The 18,700-nt window shown below is 40.5% G+C and overlaps 2 protein-coding genes across 5 annotated transcripts in view; one reads left to right on the top strand and one right to left on the bottom strand.

Annotated features, from left to right (window-relative positions):
- Positions 1 to 320: 320 nt before the first annotated feature.
- RBM24 (RNA binding motif protein 24) lies at positions 321 to 11,918 on the bottom strand. Of its 4 annotated transcripts, XR_002888385.3 has the most exons (5): positions 10,954 to 11,918; positions 9,841 to 9,964; positions 8,580 to 8,634; positions 8,137 to 8,251; positions 321 to 2,454 (listed from the first exon to the last, which is right to left on the bottom strand). XR_002888385.3 is itself a non-coding variant. In XM_005309960.5 (4 exons), the coding sequence occupies exons 1-4, from the start codon at positions 11,119 to 11,121 to the stop codon at positions 2,121 to 2,123; spliced, it is 681 nt and encodes a 226-aa protein (XP_005310017.1). In that variant the 5' UTR covers positions 11,122 to 11,468; the 3' UTR covers positions 321 to 2,120. The 4 variants fall into 4 exon arrangements, 3 of the variants coding, with proteins under 3 accessions (XP_005310017.1, XP_042716447.1, XP_042716448.1); XM_005309960.5 differs by lacking the exon at positions 8,137 to 8,251 and having other exon boundaries at positions 10,954 to 11,468; XM_042860513.2 differs by lacking the exons at positions 8,137 to 8,251; positions 10,954 to 11,918 and adding an exon at positions 10,638 to 10,766.
- Positions 11,919 to 12,063: 145 nt separating this feature from the next.
- LOC135981644 (uncharacterized) overlaps positions 12,064 to 18,700 on the top strand; it is a 33,425-nt gene continuing 26,788 nt past the window's right edge. The window contains exon 1 of the mRNA XM_065585021.1: positions 12,064 to 12,204. The gene's annotated coding sequence lies outside the window, so the exon portion shown is untranslated. The remainder of the gene's footprint in view (positions 12,205 to 18,700) is intronic.

The raw sequence follows: 18,700 nt of genomic DNA on the forward strand, positions 1-18,700 counted from the left end.
ACACCGAACTCTCCAAAGCTTCTATTTGTAATGTTGGGAAATGTTAAAGCAAAAAAACACCAGCCCCCTCCCTCAAATGTTCCCTTGCACTAAATGTTTAATAACTTTCCATCCAAAGAGTGTATTTTCTACCCTACATCATCTCTATTCTATGATTTGCTCAATATAATTTGACAGTGCTCCATTTACATTAGTCTGCAGCTCTGAAACCATTGTGACACCTTGTTCTCCCCACAGTCCAGGAATTTTACAAGCAAGTCAAGGCTTCTAATTACAGTTAGAAGACATCCACTACTGGTTGAGCACAAATGTAAATAGGCTGGATGCAACAATATTTTTTATTATATTTAATACAAGTGAATAGATTAGAAGATCTGAAATGTTATAAGGCAATATACATACTGAATAAATAGCACAGGAGTCATGTCTACATTATATAACACTGGCTAGTATTCAGAATACTTAAAATAAATCCAGTGACATTGGATAAAGTCCATAAAAATGCTATCCTGTCTTCCCTTGTATGAAATTGTTCAAGTATAAAAAAATCCAATACAGTGTAAAATATTAAATTCCAATTAGGTCAAGAATAAAAATCGCAAGTATTGCAGTTTCACAGGACAATGTAAAGCAGCATTCTCAAGCAAATGAAAAAATAGTCTACATACAGATGTGTGGAAAAAAAAATCTGTACTAATGTATTTGAGAGGCCTACATGAAAAAAATACTTAAGAGGGAAAAGCCTGGATCTAGCAATATTTAATGTAAAAACCTAAAAAGTGTTAATTTAAGAGTACCCTCATACAGTGCACGTACTGAATTTAAATAAATCCAAGTCAACATATTTAATTGATTAGGTTAATATTTAATATGCTACATCTAAACCTGCTAAATAATTTATGCCATGAGATGAATACATAATTTTACAGTGTCACATCTAAAGTTGCTTTCTTTAGAGCGCAGCATAGTAAAACTTTCAAAATAAATATTTTTTTTTAAATAGCATTACAATTAAGGCACAGTATATATCACATACCATTAACCCTTGAAGAACTGCAATCTCAGTAACAAAAGTTGTCTCGTACTGTATGTTCTCTAATAAATATTTTTAAATATTCTGAAATAGATACTAAAATTGTACAAAGTTTCAAAAAAGGAAAAAAAAAGAAGTTCCCTTAAAACAGTTCTTAAAGGTTTAAATTCAGCAAGCTTCTTCCTGCCTTTATTCACAAACCATGAACAGATGCAATAAATAGAAAGAGAGGCTGTTGTAGTAAAGGGCTGATCCTATTTCAGAATCAGAATAGCTGACACGAGCAGTTAAAGTTTCCCAAAAGTGAAACAGGCTGGGGAGAGGGATTAGAAAGTGACAAGCTCATCAAACGAGCACAAGTGATGTGTTCTTTCCAGAACTGTCTGTGTTATTGATTGTCTCTACAGCTGTTGCGCCCATTAATTCCACATCACTTGCTCCATAGTTCCACTCATCCAGAGGACAGATAAGAAAATAACTTTGGTGCCTGTCCACCATTTTATCAACCGGCCATGTTCCTCAGATTGTTCGATGCCCATTAATGAGATAGTGGGAAAATATTTTCCCACTAAAACAAGTTCTATAGGCCACAGTGAAAACTAGAAATGACAATCAGTGCTTTACACAGTTAAAAAAAAAATTAAACTTGATACAGGCTACATATTGCTCACTGATTTTTTTTTCCCTGGTTCAACTTTTTCAAATAATATTTTCTCACTTGTAAAAGGCAGTATGCTTCCCTGATACTGTAAAAAATACACATTTACTTTTTATTTTTTTTTAATATAAAGTCCCATTGTTGCTCCTGCCATGGTTTCATGACAGTACATTATAGATTGTTTCTTCTCAATTGATACCTGAAACTGGTACTCCCACCCCACCCCTTCCCTAATAGCAACATTATTTGGATGCATGCTGTATGAAGACAGTGGAATAAAAAAAAAAAAATCTTTAACTTTGCAGTAGCATAGCTTTTCTTAAAGCTGCTTAGTTAAATGTTAATTGTCTCTTATTAACTACTTATGTTGGAAGGCTGGAAGAAAGGAAGAGAAAGAAAGAGATCCATCTTTCTTCAGAAGTCCATCTGCTATTGCATGCGGTCTGTTTGCAGCTGTTGTGGCTGGTACTGGCCAAAAGCTGCAGCAGCTGTCCCAGGTGCTGCTGCAGTGAGTGGTTGCTGGACTGCATAGCCATAACCCCCAGCAGTGACATATCCTGCAGCAGCTGGGGATGCTGCATACGGGTACTGGTCATAGGCAGCAGCGGCAGCAGCAGCTGCCGCAGCTGAGTATTGTGCATATGCCGCTCCAGTGTAATCAATGTAAGGTGTGGTGGAGGCAGCAGCTGCTGTAGGTTGGACATGTGGAATTACAACTCCTGGCTGCACAAAAGCCTGTGGATAGACATAATGAGCAGGTATCCTGTTGAAAGATGGAAGAGAAAGTTAGAGGAAAACTTATGAATTTTAAGTGCTATTTCCATAATTCAGAACTAAACCAAACTCAATTTAGTTGTTGTTATGAGCATAGGGTTGCCACAATAGCTAGATTTATTTAATACACCAATGTATCATTTCAATAGCACAAAGAGATGCATTGCTCAAAAACCCAGCATTAAGAGATGACTTAATAACATTAAACATAACACCATCCAGCAACACTAAACATGTTCACTTTAAAAGCTTTAGAAGGGCCAATATTTGGGATGTCAGCTTAAGACATCTGTAAAAAAGTTAAATTTGTTTATTCCAGATCCAAGCTTGGATTGTTTATTTTTAAAATAATTTGTATGTGATTTTGTTGCCCTAATTCTGACTAACCTCATTGACTATTAGTAAAATGCGTTGTTATGAATACAGGTTTTATTACAACAGCTATGCAATTTGACAGCGTAGTCACTGTCAAGCAGTTTGCCAGTAGTAGATAATGCAGCTAAACAGTTTTTTAGTTGGTCAGTTCTGTAGCCCATCACTCTCTCTCCCCCACCCCCCAATCTTCTTGTAAAAAAAAAAAAATTTGTATTGTGGCAACCCTACTTAGATTGCTATGCAGACTCAGCACACATTAATTTCTCTGCAACTTCAGTCACCCTTATTAAAAATTAAAAAAAACAAAACAAAAAACAAAAACAAAAAAAACACAGGCGACAAAGGAGTTTAAAGTTCACAAGTGTGGTAAACACAGCACGAATCACACTTTCCAAACGAACTATAGTGCAGCTCACTCGGTCACAAGAGGCCATAGAGGAGAAGCTACATAGATGCTATTAAAATTAATAACAGTGATTCCTAAGTACATGTGCATCACACTTTTGTAAAGGTCATAAGGACACAAGGGTCAAACCTGTTTGACTATCAGGCCACTGATGTCCTGTTTTGTGCCAGCTTGTTTATTTCTATGCAGGACATACAGCATAGAGTTTTGGGAGATGGGGGTAGGATTAAATCTAAATAGATCTGGTGTTTAACAAAAGCAAAAAACAAGTTTATGGCTCATTAAATAACTGTTTGAACAAGTCAATAGATACACTTTCCCATTTCCTCCTCCAAATCAGAGAGCTTTGCTTCCTTAACTTACTAGCCCATGATTGAACTACTTTTGATACCAGTAGTAATCCTCTCACATCACACATCTGCATACAATTAATCCCATCATTCCATTGTATCATGTAATATTAAAGACATGCTTTAGAGTAGAGTAATACCATGTTCATTATACACTTAATCCCCCAATCTTGCAATTGGATCCATGAGTAGACTGAAGTCAGTGGGGCTCTACGCAGCCACAAAGTCTGCTTTTGCAGCTCCCAGTGCAGGATCGGAGCCTTAGACTTTGCATGACCGTTAAAAATTTCCCTTTCCGGCTGAGTCTAAAGACAACTCCAGCCTTTTACCATTATATTTACATTGTAAACATAGCTGGAAAATTGCAGCACTACCATTTGTCCTCTTCCTCCAGCTTTAAGAGCCAGACAGTTTTTTTGAAAATAAAATAATAGTTTTACTTCCAGTTGTCAACAATTCAATTAAATGGGACACTGTCAACTAAATTCATCCCAAAATAAAAAAGCCAAAGCATTAAATCTGATTGGCTTTTTAAATTATAAAAACTTAAACATCCGTCAGTTTAACATCCACATAGAAGTGAATGAGCAGCAGTAGTTATGACTTAAATATTACTTTAAACAGTGAGAAGATAGTAATACATACTACATTTCTAGATCTTTCTCTGTGCGAACACAAATGACGTTACCGAGGATTTCTTAGAACACTTGTACAACTTCTTTTTAAAAACTAGACTGAAAGATACACATGCTCCCACTTAAACCCTTGTGACTTGTTTCCTTTAAGCCAAGAAACAAAACAGGTGGTGAATTACAAAACTATCCCTTTACAACAGCATTTTAGTCTGCATTATACATGAACCCTGTGCAGGCCCCCCACCATCATGCCGTTTCAGATATGGTGATTGACAGTATAAGCTGCAGTGGGGCTATTTTTGATCCATCTGTCATGAGACAAGGGTTTCAAGCAGAGTAAAATGACTTTATAAGGCCAAAGTAAACGTCTATCTACAGCAAAGGCAAGAATGCATACATCTCAATGACACTGAAACACTGCTCTTTAATCTTTTGACCTCAGTTTCCCATTGTGCTGTGACACCTTAATAAAACACTCAGGTTTTTATAAAAGAGTACTACTTTATAACAGACAATATTATATTGGGACAATATTTTAATTATACAACGGTCTTATGGCAAGGAATTTTTTTCCATTTTGTAGTAAAGCTACTGCCTTAAAGAAAAAAGGTAATGTTTAGCACCAAGTAATTTTGGTGCATACAAGTGCTCTTGCCATCAGATTTAAGATTTTCATTAACCTAAGCTGCAAGAATACTTTTGCAAAGTTAGAACATTAATTAGGTTTAATACTATAGTAGCTGTATAAGTAACATATTTGGCAGTTTACTGTAAGTGTTATGCATACAAAATACAACTGAAACAAAAAGGTAGCCTAGGCTGATCTGGAATAGTATTAATGGACAGAACAATTGTGATATCATTGAATTCTTGAACAAGTAGTTACTGGACTGTGCATGAGACCTGTTCCTTCTATTCTGGATCTTGCATTGCTTCATCTGTTCTTTGTAAGTACAATTAACTAGCAGATTTAATTCAAAGTTCAATATTGAACAGCCTTCTTATACCAGAACAAGAGTTATGCACACTAAACAAACAAACAAACAAAAAAATCAAGCATGTTTTGGGGGTTAAGTTTGTGCTCAATGCCTTCTGCAGGATATTGAAAAATATATACATTTGGTTTTCTTTGACCATGGCAGTTTCATGCCACAACTGTTTCAAAATTATCAGCTGCCTGATGTTACACAGATCTTTTAATTATCAACTGAGGTCAGAACTCTTCCCCCCATCCCTTATAATCAATTATTAGGATTTTGTAAAACTTAGAGGTGACTTAGCAAGTGTTTGATATCAGCTAACCATTCGTTGGCCAGCTTGTCCTCTTGGGACTTAATTCGGCCGTCATTGAAGTTGGTGGGAACTTTTCCATTTACTTCAGGATCAGTCCTTAGACGAACAGGGAAAAAGATCTAACTATTCACATCCTACATCCACCTCTCCCTTCATGCATGTAATTTTCCACTGATGTTAAGTCGTAATTATGCATGCAAAGGAAAAGAAGCTACCTCAATGGAACAAAAAGATCTTTAAAAAAACCGCATTAATTCAAAACTACATTTGGTGTTTCAGTATACAGCTATACTTTTATGAGTCACAGTGGGATAAGTAACCCACACTGAACTCTTCAAGGTCCCTTCCTGACCTACATTTCTATGATTGTGGTCAGATTCAGCATGCCAGGTCTCAGCATATAGTAAATGAGATTCTGGATGTAAAGAGGGGGTGAGATCAGGAAATGTTACTTGGGTGAGAGAATTAATCGCTATAGCATAGAAAAAACAAACCAGAACTACAACTATTTTATGAACAGGAACTAACGTTGCCTCTCTTAGCTAGAGTAAAGCCGGGGGAGGGGGGGGGGGGGAGAGGAAGGGGGTACCGTACTCAGAACTAAGTATATTCTCCCACTAAATCTGATGTAATGTGATGCTGAAAGTAACTGCATTTTGTCTGAAAGGTAGAACTCTGACAGAGCACTGCTGACAAGAGCAAAGTAGAACCTCACTAATTTGCACTTTGCTAATTAATTCACATGCAGAAATGGCACTCTGCTAATTAATCCACACAAAAATGGAACTCTCTCCCCTTTTACTCGCAGAGCACAGTTCTGAGGTTCCATATTACTTAATTTTACATAGCATATGGAAGTACACTTACTAATATTCACAGAAAAAAATTAAAACTCAAAGTATGTTTCAATGGAGCCCAGCTATCACCTCAAAATATTACTCTTTACAGAAAAATTCTGTCCTTTTTAGCAGACCCAAACATTAAAATGTCTGAAAAATGAGCCCTTACACAACACAGCCTGTTCCCCTTTTTCATACAGTCATCACTCTCTTACTCCACTCAGTTTTCACTGCTCTCCCCAGCCTTTATCCCCTAGAATATATGCATAGATCAAAATAAGAGTTTAGTGGGAGATTATTGGAAGTGCATCTCTTGAACATGAAGTTAGATTGTATAATCTTTTGTAACTGGAGGTAACAGAAAAGGTGCAGGGAACAAGGATAAAAATGAATACTGGATTCTGCCAGTTTAAAGCACATACCACCCCTCTTTGCAAAATATGCCTCTAATTCAGATTGATATACAGTGTGTTAGAACCAGAAAAGGCTGATGGATTGGAGAAGAGCATCCATTTTTATTAAGTCCCTTAAGCAGTAGATAGTCCCAGTTCCTCCTTTCTTGCTATGCTAGGCAAGTACTTCCTACAGCTGCTCCCTTCTCATTCCACCAGCTCCTCTTTGTAACCCTGCTTTCATGCCCTTCTAGGTAACCCCTCCCTTAGTGTGAGCATCAGATTATCATCATATATTCTTTTCAGTTTCCCCACCATTTCTCCAAGAATATTAAGAGATACTTCCCTTCAACAAAGCCAGCAAGACATATCTGGGAATATTATAAGAAGCAAAAAAAAAAAAAAGTCATAATTGAGCTTCAGATACATTTTCAAAATTAGTTTCCTGATTATTACCATGCTTCCCAAAAAACCACTAAACCACTCTACTGTGAGATAAGAAGTTGTATGTAACGTTTCTGGAAGACTGATTTCCCATCCCCACAACTTTTTCAAAAGGAAAACGATCAACTTCTAATGGAAAGCTAGCTTCAACTTTAACTATGGAGCAGCTACTGCCATTTCATAATACCAAGGTACAGTATCTTATATCTACACTTGTCAAGTAATTGAACAAAGTACATCCTTTGATGCATTCTCCTGCTTTGTTAGCTTATTTATTAAATTAGCAAAATTTATTATTTTGCAGTGACCTAGTCAGCGTGAATTAGTGAGGTGGTACAGGACAGAAAATTTAAGCAGACTTCACCTCCTAATTTTAAGTCTATAAAAAGCAAGTGTTAGAAGTACTTAGGAATAGTATACTTGTATTTTATTTTTTTTTATTAAAGGAAATGCACTACATATTGAAGTCTGATGGAGAAGTTAAAGACTGGAATTAGAAAGCCCAAGTGGAAGCACAATGTTAATCAAAAGAGCTCCACACCCCTTCATACCCCTCTCAAGGAACAAAACCAAGAACTATAAACATGCAAGCAATATGTTGATTTTCTTTATTAAAAAAAAAAATCAAGATGTCACACAATTTAGCACTCAATACAAAATATGAATATGGTTAAAAAAAAAAAGTTACAGGCTACAGCTTGAAAGCAAGAAAAAAAAAAAAAAGTCCCTTTGCTCCCCATGGCAAAGTCAACACTCCTCAACAACAAAAACAAAATTAAGAGACCCCCAAAAAACTTTCACTACAGCTCTTTCAATTAAATAAAAGCACACGGTTTAGCTATCAACACCACTTCATTTCTGTAAAAAATAATAAAAAAAAAAAAGCACACGGAGGTCTATTGACTATATGAAAAAACATACATGCATCGTTAATCACCATTTTAGCTTGTTTGTGTTTGAGTCTACTGGTTACAGTGTTTAATTCCAAACAGAACTATTCCACCTCTTATCATCATATCCTTCTGATCAGTTATCTTAACTGTAAACGATCCCTGTCAGATTAGAAAGAGATAAATAACATTGAGTCAAGCTGGGGGAAAAATAAATAAATGGGGGGCACAGCGATCTTGTATGAAGTCATACCACTTTCTTTTATCAGAGGTGGTATGGGTCTGATCCGCTTGGGTTGGGAGGGCTGCATACTTTGTATCACAACTCGACTCAGCTATGGTCTTTAGAGCATTACCAAAGAGAACATATTTACAAGGTATATGTTTTTAAGTCTGGAAATTTGAATGGCAGCATTATAAAGTCAGTGACAGTACTGTGAGAGGCCATCCAAGGTTATACTTTGTTTGTGGACCTGTTTTAGAGACTTACCCAAAAGGCCTCTGTATGAGAGCTGGATGAAGATGCTGAACACCAAAGGCAAAACCTACCAACAAAACACATCACATTCTCTATATGAGCATTCCATCAGCTGCTTAGTTATGCTATACACACAGTAACCTTCACTAACAAGCACTAGTAAAGATGTTCAACAGAGCAAAGAACCACAGGTTACAGAATGAGTGTTTTAGATAATTTTTTTTACAATTTAAACCAGAGGTACATGATTGTGACTCCTGCCAATTTTCAAAAAGACAACTTATTTGGCAACAACTAGGAGAATTTCACCGAACTGTTATTTAAAAGCAAATGTTTTCTAGCAGCAGAGAATTATAAATTGGATTGTAACTGGATGAATATATGTGTTTCTACAGACTTAACTGGGAGCCATGCATGCAAACATAAGGGTAGAATTACTCATACTGTAATATACACTGACTTCTTACTTCCTGAAATATTCATATTGGGCCTGATTGCAAGCCCCTTAGTCATGTGAGTAGACCCATTAACTTCAGTTGGAATACTCAGGTGACTAAGTTCTCACATAGGTGACTAAGTACCCACCAATGTGAGTATTTAGTCACCTGAGTATTTCCACTGAAGTTAATGGGTCTACTCACGTGACTAACAGCCCACCAACACCAGTAAGGGGTTTAAAGTGTGAACATTAACGCGCTACTATATTCCCATTTATTGTGCTGTGAAGCTGTGGTATTGAACAGGGCATGAAATCAGTGAGTGAGTTTTGGATCAGATCTGGCCTTATGATAAATCCATTCCTTTTTTCATTCAGTGCAATAGATTCCATGTGTTTTAGAAGTTCCCATTAAGAGACCGACTGTGTTAATAAGACTGGGCACATACAGGAACTTCTATATCCTAGCAATAATCTTTTACCTCAATTATACTGTAAATTGGGTTTGTCATTTCATTCATAATATAGGGTCCAACAAAATGGAAATTTTGTATGGAGGAAATTTCTCAAAGGGGACATGTATTCCTCTATGTACAGTACACATGCACACCTTTAGTTTTTATGAAAGCATTCTTACAGATAGCCAAAAAATTATGGATTACATACAACATTAAAACACAAACACACACACACTGTACTCCACGGAAAGTGGTGGCATTGCCTGAGAGAGCCTTTTTTTTTTTTTTAAATTTTAACTCAAACTGAAGTTTTGTTCTTCTCAGAAACTTTGTTGAAGGTCAGAGGAGGGAGAAAAAGAGAGAAAGATACTTTCCTCACCTGGTTGCATTATCCTTGGTTTTGCTCCCAGGTATGCCAGGTTCACATTGGCCTTCCTGCCATCAATGATAGGATTGGGGTCTTTGCAAGCCCTTTCAGCAGCTGCTCTATCAGCCATGGTGACCTTAACAATATACAATGCTATGAATTAAACCACTTTTGCCATTGAAAAAGAAGCAGAATTCACCTTTTCACTAAGACAACCAGCTTCCCCTCCACAAAAAAGGACAGTATGAAAAATATGAAGCTTCATCTCCCTAGATGTTTTTGGTCAAAACTAATGGGCTTGCTTGAATAATTAAGATAAATCGGGTTTGTTTACATGAAGAGACTGGGGAACTTTAACACGAATTAACGAAAGGCCCGAGAAGTTAAAATGCATTAGTTAAAGCACGTTAAATCCCTTCGTGGATGCTCTCATTCAGAAATAAAGGGACCTTAGTTCTTTAGCTTAAAACTCATTGAAGTACAAAAAATACCCTTCCTTTCCTTTGTTCTGTGCTTAATTGGTAAACAGACACTGAAATCAGGTTGTTTTAAGCTTCTAGTTTGCTGCAGTACAATATTAGGGGTGTGTACATGTATAGGAGCCCCGTGTACTACCACAGATAAAACTTCTAAGTCATATCAGTAAACAACCAGCTAGCCTAATTTGTTGCCAGAAATCTGCACTAACTTTTCACGTGCAAACCACGATCCAAATCCCCCCATCAGGGATTCCCCATCCTTTCCCCCTCCCTCAAAAAAATTAAATAACTCCTCAAAACACAGTACCCTTTCCCCCCAATCAAACAAACCCTTTATCTAGGGCTGCCCTCTGGATCTACGGTGCAGCAGCATGCTGGTCTTTGCCTCACAAGAAGTTTCTTTCCGGCTTCAGGCGCTTATCCGGCTTCACCTGTCTTCCCACCCCCACAGGCGATACAATGCTGACTTCTCAGCTTGTTTTAGTTTCCCCAGAAAGCGGTCGGATCCCTCCCACCCACAAAGCGGACCGAAGCTAAAAACGATGCAAAGTAGCCCCAGTGCCACCCAGCAGCAAGTTTCCACCCGCTGGTTGCAGGAGCAGCAGTGGCAAAAACGACCCCCCAAAGAAACATCCCCACGACTTACAAATCCGTATCCCCGGGACTTGCCGGTCTGCCTGTCGGTGATGACCACGGCTTCCTCGATCTCCCCGAACACCTCGAAGTACTTGCGCAGGCTGGAGTCGGTGGTATGATAAGGCAGGCCCCCGACAAAGATCTTGGTGTAAGTGGTGTCCTTCTGGGTCGTGTGCATCTTCCGCGTCGTTCGCTGGCCCTGCCAGCCGGACAGCCCTAGGCAAACAAACGGGGAGAGTAGTATGCGGTGCGTTTACACGTGGTGGGAGGGGATCTTATTCCGGAGTCAAATCCCTTTTGCAACTACACTGCGTTGCCTTTTGCAAACCAATCCGCCGCTGCCTCCTCCTCCTACTTTAAGGGAGGGAGCCCCGCAACCTCCAGCAGTTTTGAGGTAGATGTTAGACAAGGAGGATAGAGCGCGTCCAGTCTAGCGGAGGCAGCAGCTACTGGAGAGAAATGCAGGGCCCGGACGCTAACAACGGAATGGCTTTTCCCTGTTTGCTTTCCCCTAAAAGCCGGGGCACCCTGGGATCCTCCGCCTCCGTCACCAGGGGCGGGGATGGGGCGGGCCCTTCTTCGCCTATTGGCCCGCTTGGCAGCTGGAGCGGACACACAGCTGTTGCGAACAGCTGGGGGGTTGATTCTCTTCTCGTGTGTCTGGTAGCCCGGAGTGCAGGGAAGACCTGGGAAAAGTGCTGCACGTTCAGGTTTCCGCTTCAGGACAGGAGCAGCCCGAGCAGGAGAGGCGGATTCTCCCGGCTTGCTGTGAGTGGGAAGGGCCTTGAGGCAGCTCTGTGGCAGGGCTCGTGGAAGTCGCTCGCTCGCTCACACCCTGGGGCGAGGTTTCTGCTTCAGCTGCCACTGTCCTGCAATATCGCCGATCCCACTCCTGACTCCCCTGGCGGTGGGAGTATTGGACGCTGGTAGAGCTGCTTCCTCGGCCCTTCTCTTCACTAGCCCCTTTTCCTTGCGCAATCACCACTGGAGAGAAAGAAGAGACCTAGAGTGCGCTGAGGGGCAGGTGGATGGGGGCTCAGAGCTCTAGGGGTGCCTCTCACAGTCACAGAACTCCTTCCTGTGCCATACAGATAGGGGAATTTGAGGCGGGAGATTGGTAGGGGAGAGGCAGGAAGGGGCCAAAGGTAATAGGAAAGAAAAGCAACAAAGAGTCCTGTGGCACCTTATAGACTAACAGATGTACTGGAGTATAAGCTTTTGTGGGTGAATAGGAAAGAAAAGGACATAACAGGAAAGAAAGGTGAGTGAAAGACAGGTGTGCATCAGTGTAGTATTGGGAAACCAAAGCTATTCACCTCTGCTCCCCCACACCCTTCTTAGTGCTACTATTGACTCTTCCCTCACTCCTCTGTGCTCATTTTCCCCTTTGGCCTTTTTCTTTGAACCCACCCTTGCTATAGATAGAAGTCCCCTATCAATTTGCAAGTGGGACTTTATCGTTGAAATGGTGTCTACGTTGATCTCTCTGTAGCTTCCCTTACCAGAGTATCTGTGTGCCCTGCAAGATTAAAATACACAGTTTACCTGTAGAGGACCTCTAGCTCTTTCGTTCTGCAGGCTACTTCACACAAGAAAGCCTTATGGCCCACCTCTATTCCAAAATTCTCCTACATCAAAATAGGTGGTTTTAAAAATGCTCCCTTTCACACATCAGGAAGAAAGGCTCTGCAGACTTTTTGTGGTCCATGATCTGCAGTTTAAAAAGTCTCTTTCCCTCTCTCTCCAGTGATCAGGTGTTCATGATTAAAAAGCACTAGATAAATTCATGGAGGACAGGTCCATCAATGGCTATTAGCCAGGATGGGCAGGGATGGTGTCCCTAGCCTCTGTTTGCCAGAAGCTGAGAAAGGGCAACAGGGAATGGATCACTTGATGATTACCTGTTCTGTTCATTCCCTCTGGGGCACCTGGCATTGGCCACTGTCAGAAGACGGGATACTGGGCTAGATGGATCTTTGGTCTGACCCAGTATGGTTGTTCTTAAGCTGGTCGACAAATAGCTCTGTTTCCTGATTCAAAATATTAATGAACTTCCTGGATAGGGAATCTGTTTGTCCCTAATACATGTTATTTTTTTATAATTACTTAATATACGATTTACCTTAAGGGACAGGTGCAGTTCCTTTGTGGCACTACCTTTCACTTCTAGGAGTGTCACACACAAAGTTATTCTATGTTGTTTCTTTTTGAGTTAGAAATAAAAAACATTTTAATAAAAGAAAAACTCAGCATAGACAGATATACAGAACTGGAAGGTTAAAGTGTGTTGAAAAGCATTATGGAAGAGACATTGTATTGCTATAAGTGCCACTCAATCCTAGCAACACTTCTGTAGTCAAAATGGTGTCTACGTTGACCTAATCACAAACTAACAATCTGATCATAAATAAATTGTGTTTGGGCTGAATGTACCTGTTTATAAAACATTTCTTCCTGGAAGCATTTTTTTTAAAGCAAGAAAATAACTTTTAGCAGCTTTTAAGTTAGAGGAACATGATCGTTACTGGCATTAGATATTTATCTTTGTATGCTTTTGGCTTCCACGTCAATTTGGAACATTACTTAGTGCTCTGAGACCCATGCCCAAACTTTTCAAGTTGTACATTTCAAATTGGATAGACTTCTGGGTATGTTGAGTTCTTTCCCCCTAGGCTTTGGAAGCCAAAGTTGTAGAAGACATTTTTGAATCATGGGGGCCCTATTGTAATACCCTCTTTTTTAACTCAAGCAGAACTCCTTATGAATGCTAAGGGGGAAATCTGCTTAAAAACTGATGGGATGACATGGCCTCAGGGCCTGTGCACATACAGCCCTTTTTATCTGTATCCAGAGCCATCCCTAGGGTATGGCGAATCGGGGCCCAGGCCCCATGCTTTGGGGGGTCCTGTGCTTTGTGAGAAGGTGGGTGGGGAGGTGAGGGTGGGGGAGTGAGGAGGAGCCACCCCCCTAACCTCCCCCTCCCCCCAGTGCCTCCTGCCTGCCCCTCCCTCTCCCTCTCCCTCCCAGTGCCTACCACCGATCAGTTGTTTCACAGCATCTGGGGGGAGGGGAGAGGAGCAAGGGCACTTGGGGGAGAGGGCAGAACTGGGTGGGGAAGAGGTGGGGCAGGGTGGGAAAAAGCAGGGTGAGGGCAGGAAGGGGTGGGGGAGGAGTGGGGGTGGGAAGAGGCGGGGCTGGGGTGGGGCCTTGAGGGAAGGACTGGAGTAGGGGCAAGGCCTGGGCATAGTCAGGGGGAGCACCCCCCTGGTAGATAGAAACTCGGCGTCCATGTCCTGGCCCTGCACACCCCTAGGGACGGCCCTGCCTTTGTCATGTTCCATGGATTTCCATGAACCTTCAGATAGGAGGAGTCTGCACCTGCAGATCCTCATTCAGCCTTGTCTTCATAATCTTTCCACTTAATTGAGGACATAAAGTGGGATCCATGAACGGACTTAGGCATTGCAATGCTGAGTGTCACAGAGCTTAACTTTTAGGCACTTAGAAAAATCACAGGAACTACACTGTGATCCACAAAGCTGAGTTAGTCACCTAGGCTTGCTACACAATGAAGTGGAGCCAACATTCTCTATTTTGCAACCAGGGCCCCAATTCTGCAAACACTCTTGCACATGTTTAGCTTTAAGCACATGAGTTATCCCATTGAAATCATAAGTGAGGTGTAAAATGGTGTTAATGGGACTGTTCATGCACATGCTTAAAGTTAAGCATATATGTAAGTGTTTGCAGGACCAGGGCCTCAATTTACCACCTGCAAATACCAAGCAAAGAGAAAAGTACCAGGGGCTAAGCTTAATAAGGGAACAAAGTTCAGCAACACTGTCTCATTAACTTACACAGCATGATAAAAATTCCTTTTGATGAGTACAGGATTTGAACAATCTCCCATTGGTTGATAAGACTATATAACAGGGATGGGGGGAAATATGCACTTACAGTATATGTTCCATAGTATAATGTTTAATAAAACAGAGTACACCAGGGAAAATATGTCAAGTCTTGCTCAGAAAGCTCCCTCTCAGATTCCACACTGGATTGTTTTTTTTTTCTTTTAATAGATCACAATAGTTTTACTAGGGAGGCCTTGACCCAGAACAAATGTCTTATTGGAGTGAATTATTTGGGGCTGCGATGGGGAAATGACTGAAGCAGAAAAGCTTCCACAAAATAAAAGACTTTTTATATTAAATATTTTGCTCTCTTGAGTCAATGGTCTCATGTTTAGAAAGATCAGTTGTTTATGGTCAGTTTAAAGTTCTAATCAGCCTACTGACCATCCATGACAGGAAGTGGCTAACCCGCACTCACCAAACACCCAAGACAAGCAAAAGCCAGGTCACCTGTGAGCAAGTGAATTCTCTCTCATGCACCTGTCTCGATCAGGGAAGGTGTAAGTAAATCCAAAGAGGGAGATGATGTATTAATTCTGACGGGCAATGGGCAAGGGGAATTCAAGAATTGTCATTGGTTTATCTTTACAATATTTGTTTCAGCATGCTCCTAGAAAGATAGCATAGTTGCTTTTTATTATAAGTCTAAATAAATATAAATAAAAGTAACAGGGGGCCAGTTTCCTATGCAGTTCAAGCTTCTGATAATTTCCTCTTTCCTGAGAAGCAATCATTTTCCATCTAAGCCCAGCTTAGTTCTTGTTTTCTCTGTAATTCTTGCCATGAGAGGACACATTTGTTGTAAACCCCTCACTCAGGCATAGGTTTTAACTTTTTCTATACCCAGGACTAGATCAGTCTCTATGGGTACGTCTACACTGCAATAAAAGAGCCTTGGCACAGCCACGGCGGGCCCATGTCAGCTGACTCAGGCTCACAGGATTCAGTAGGGTGACCAGATGTCCCCATTTTATAGGGACAGTCCCGATTTTTGGGTCTTTTTCTTATATAGGATCCTATTACCTCCCACCCCCTGTCCCGATTTTTCATGTTTGCTGTCTGGTCACCCTAAGGCTCCGGGGCTAGAAAAATCACAGGGAGGGATTGGGCTGGAGCCCAGGCTTTCAGACCACGCAAGGGGGAGGGTCTGAGAGCCTGAGCTTCCATGCAAAGATCCACCCGATCATTTTTGTGGGGTAGTTTTTTAATTTTTGTCTCTCCTGCAGCTAACAAGTTCTCACATAATGGATTATTTATGCATTTATATGAGGTGCGGAGGCATTGGCTGTCACCAGCCTTTCTGTTTCCATCAATCACACACTAGCTTTGGGTGCATAATGAAACTTAGCATAAAAAGTTCAGCAACATCCTTCCTAAAAATGTCACCTAGTAATAGAACTGAACAGGAATTTTCTAACTGAACAGGGTTTAATTGGAAAAGGACTGTTCTGATCATCTACTCTGATCACCAGTATAACTCAGGCCATAAAATTTCACCCCGTGACTCCTAATTTAGGGATACTAAAGTTTTCAGATCTGCAATAAGGGCTTCCTGAGGGGTTTTGAACCCAGGATCTTTGGTTCCATAAGCAAGAATTAGGTCGCTTAGGCATTAAGTCAGATATTGTTCATGATGAGGATTCTTCTACAGGGAATTTCAGCTGGGTTTAGGCTTCTCTTAAGCAAGGACACAGTCCTTTGAGATGCACTTGTTTTCTTATAGAGTCACCAGAAATATCTTTCATATCATGTGAACTAAATCACAGAGGTTGCTGGGATGCATCCGAGGGCAAAATTGAGCCTTGTCAGTTTTAGACTTTTGAACCCATTTCATACATGACCTATGTTTTGGGTGAAGACAATGAGTAATGTCCTCCCTTTCACTGTCAGGCCTTTAGCCAACTTAACGAGTTTGATTTGTTAACATTATCAATTTAAAACTGAAAATAATTTAATCACCAATAAACACCCTAAATGTTGATTAATGCCCATATTTTTTATAATTTATTCTGCAGACATCTGTGGCTCTCATTTTCATAATTGCCAGTAAACAAAGGTATATTTATTTTAAACAGAAACCTAATCCATGTTATCATTTGATTGTCTAATACAGCTATTAAATATGTAGTTAATTGTGTGTTGATTAAAGTAGATATTTTTCTCTGAAACAAGTATAAAGATTATAATAATTGTTTGAATAGTTAAGCACATACAAGCTACAGTGTATTAATATACTAATATTTAAACAAATGTAACTGTGTAAAGCTATTTAGCCTTAAGATCTCTGTTATACAGGAGGTCAGACTAGATGATCACAATGATCCCTTTTGGCTTTATAATCTTATGTATCTATGGAGAGAAATCTGAGTTTGGGCTAGCACATTTACTGGAGCAGATAGACTGGATGCTGGGTCTTCCACCCTGGTAACATAACCACTGGATTATAGAATCACTCGCACACTTGATCTCTTTCTCTGGCTCAATGACTCTTTAGTTAACCTCAGTGGAACAGCTTCAACAGGAGAGAGTGCTACATCAGAATATCCCATAGCTCAGTGGTTTGAGCATGCTCCTGAGGTGGGAGGACCACTCCCCTCCCCCATTCAAATCTTTCTCCTTCTCCAGCAGCCTGGGAAATTGAACCTGGGTTGCCCATCTCCCAGGTGAGTGCTCTAACGGCTGGACTGTAAAAGTTAAAGCATAGGGAGTGAGCACCACCTTCTCCTTTGCCTGTGTTGCATGGACTGAGGCAGGTACCTAACTCATTCTCACCAGAAATGGCTTAGGTGCCTAGGCTGTCTGATTCCAGGAGAAGGGTTCCTGGATGTGGATTGCAGCAGTCTAGACTTAGGCATCTATCACCATGTGAGGGGAGGGGGCTTAGAAAAAACTCTTGTCCTTGATAGGACACTCCCACTGGCTAGTTTAGGTGGTTCCCTGCCTTGCATGCTAGCTTTTGTGGATCACATGCTAAGGCACCTGTCATTCACTATTCATTGTATAGGGAGCTTAGGCACCTAACTCAGGCTTTGTGGATCACAGTTTATGCCTGAGAGTTTCTAGGCACTTAAAAATTAGGTACTACAACGCTGGGTGTTGCAGTGCCTAAGTCCCTTTTTGGATCTGGGCCACTCTTCTTTGTGACTGTCTGGTCCTGACTATTCTCTCCCACTTCAGGGTTATGCCCTTAAAGGACTTTTTTCCCATCATGCCTTTTTTGTGACTGACCCTTTAAATCTGCCAGAACCACAGCCCTTCCCTCCCTGAGGTAGCCATTTTGAAACTGGCTTCTGCTTCCCAAGACTCCCTTTCTTCTACCTGGTATGTACTCTGTATTCCCATTGACTTTCCTTTCTTATTACCAAGGAGATGGCATGTTTTCATAGTACTACAGAAAGTAACAGCAACAACAGTATCAATGATAGAAATACAGAGGATGGAAAGAGTAGAAATTCTCTAATTTCACTGCAATGGCTACATACCTTGGGTAATAATTAGACATAGTAGTAGTAATTTAGGGGCTAAGTTGTATTCTTGATTACACCTGTATGAGCTAATGGAAATCAATGGGGCTGCACAGACACAACAGCAGAATTTAGTCCTTGGTGTGCAATATACTTGGGAGATTAAATGGCCCCAGACTGACATCTTAACAGTGGTGCAATGCAAATATTGCATAGTGTGTCCTCTTTGTGTTGCAGAGCCCAGATACGACTGAGAGTGTCTGTGTAGATCCCCCTAATAGAGAAATCTTTCACAGCAGAGTGTAAATTTTATTCATTGAGCCTGTTTTTGAGCTCATTCTGTTCAACTCTGCTGACTTCAGTGCTGCCCTGCCCCCCCGCC

Source organism: Chrysemys picta, chromosome 2, assembly GCF_011386835.1.
Source record: "Chrysemys picta bellii isolate R12L10 chromosome 2, ASM1138683v2, whole genome shotgun sequence".
Taxonomy (NCBI): Eukaryota; Metazoa; Chordata; order Testudines; family Emydidae; genus Chrysemys; species Chrysemys picta.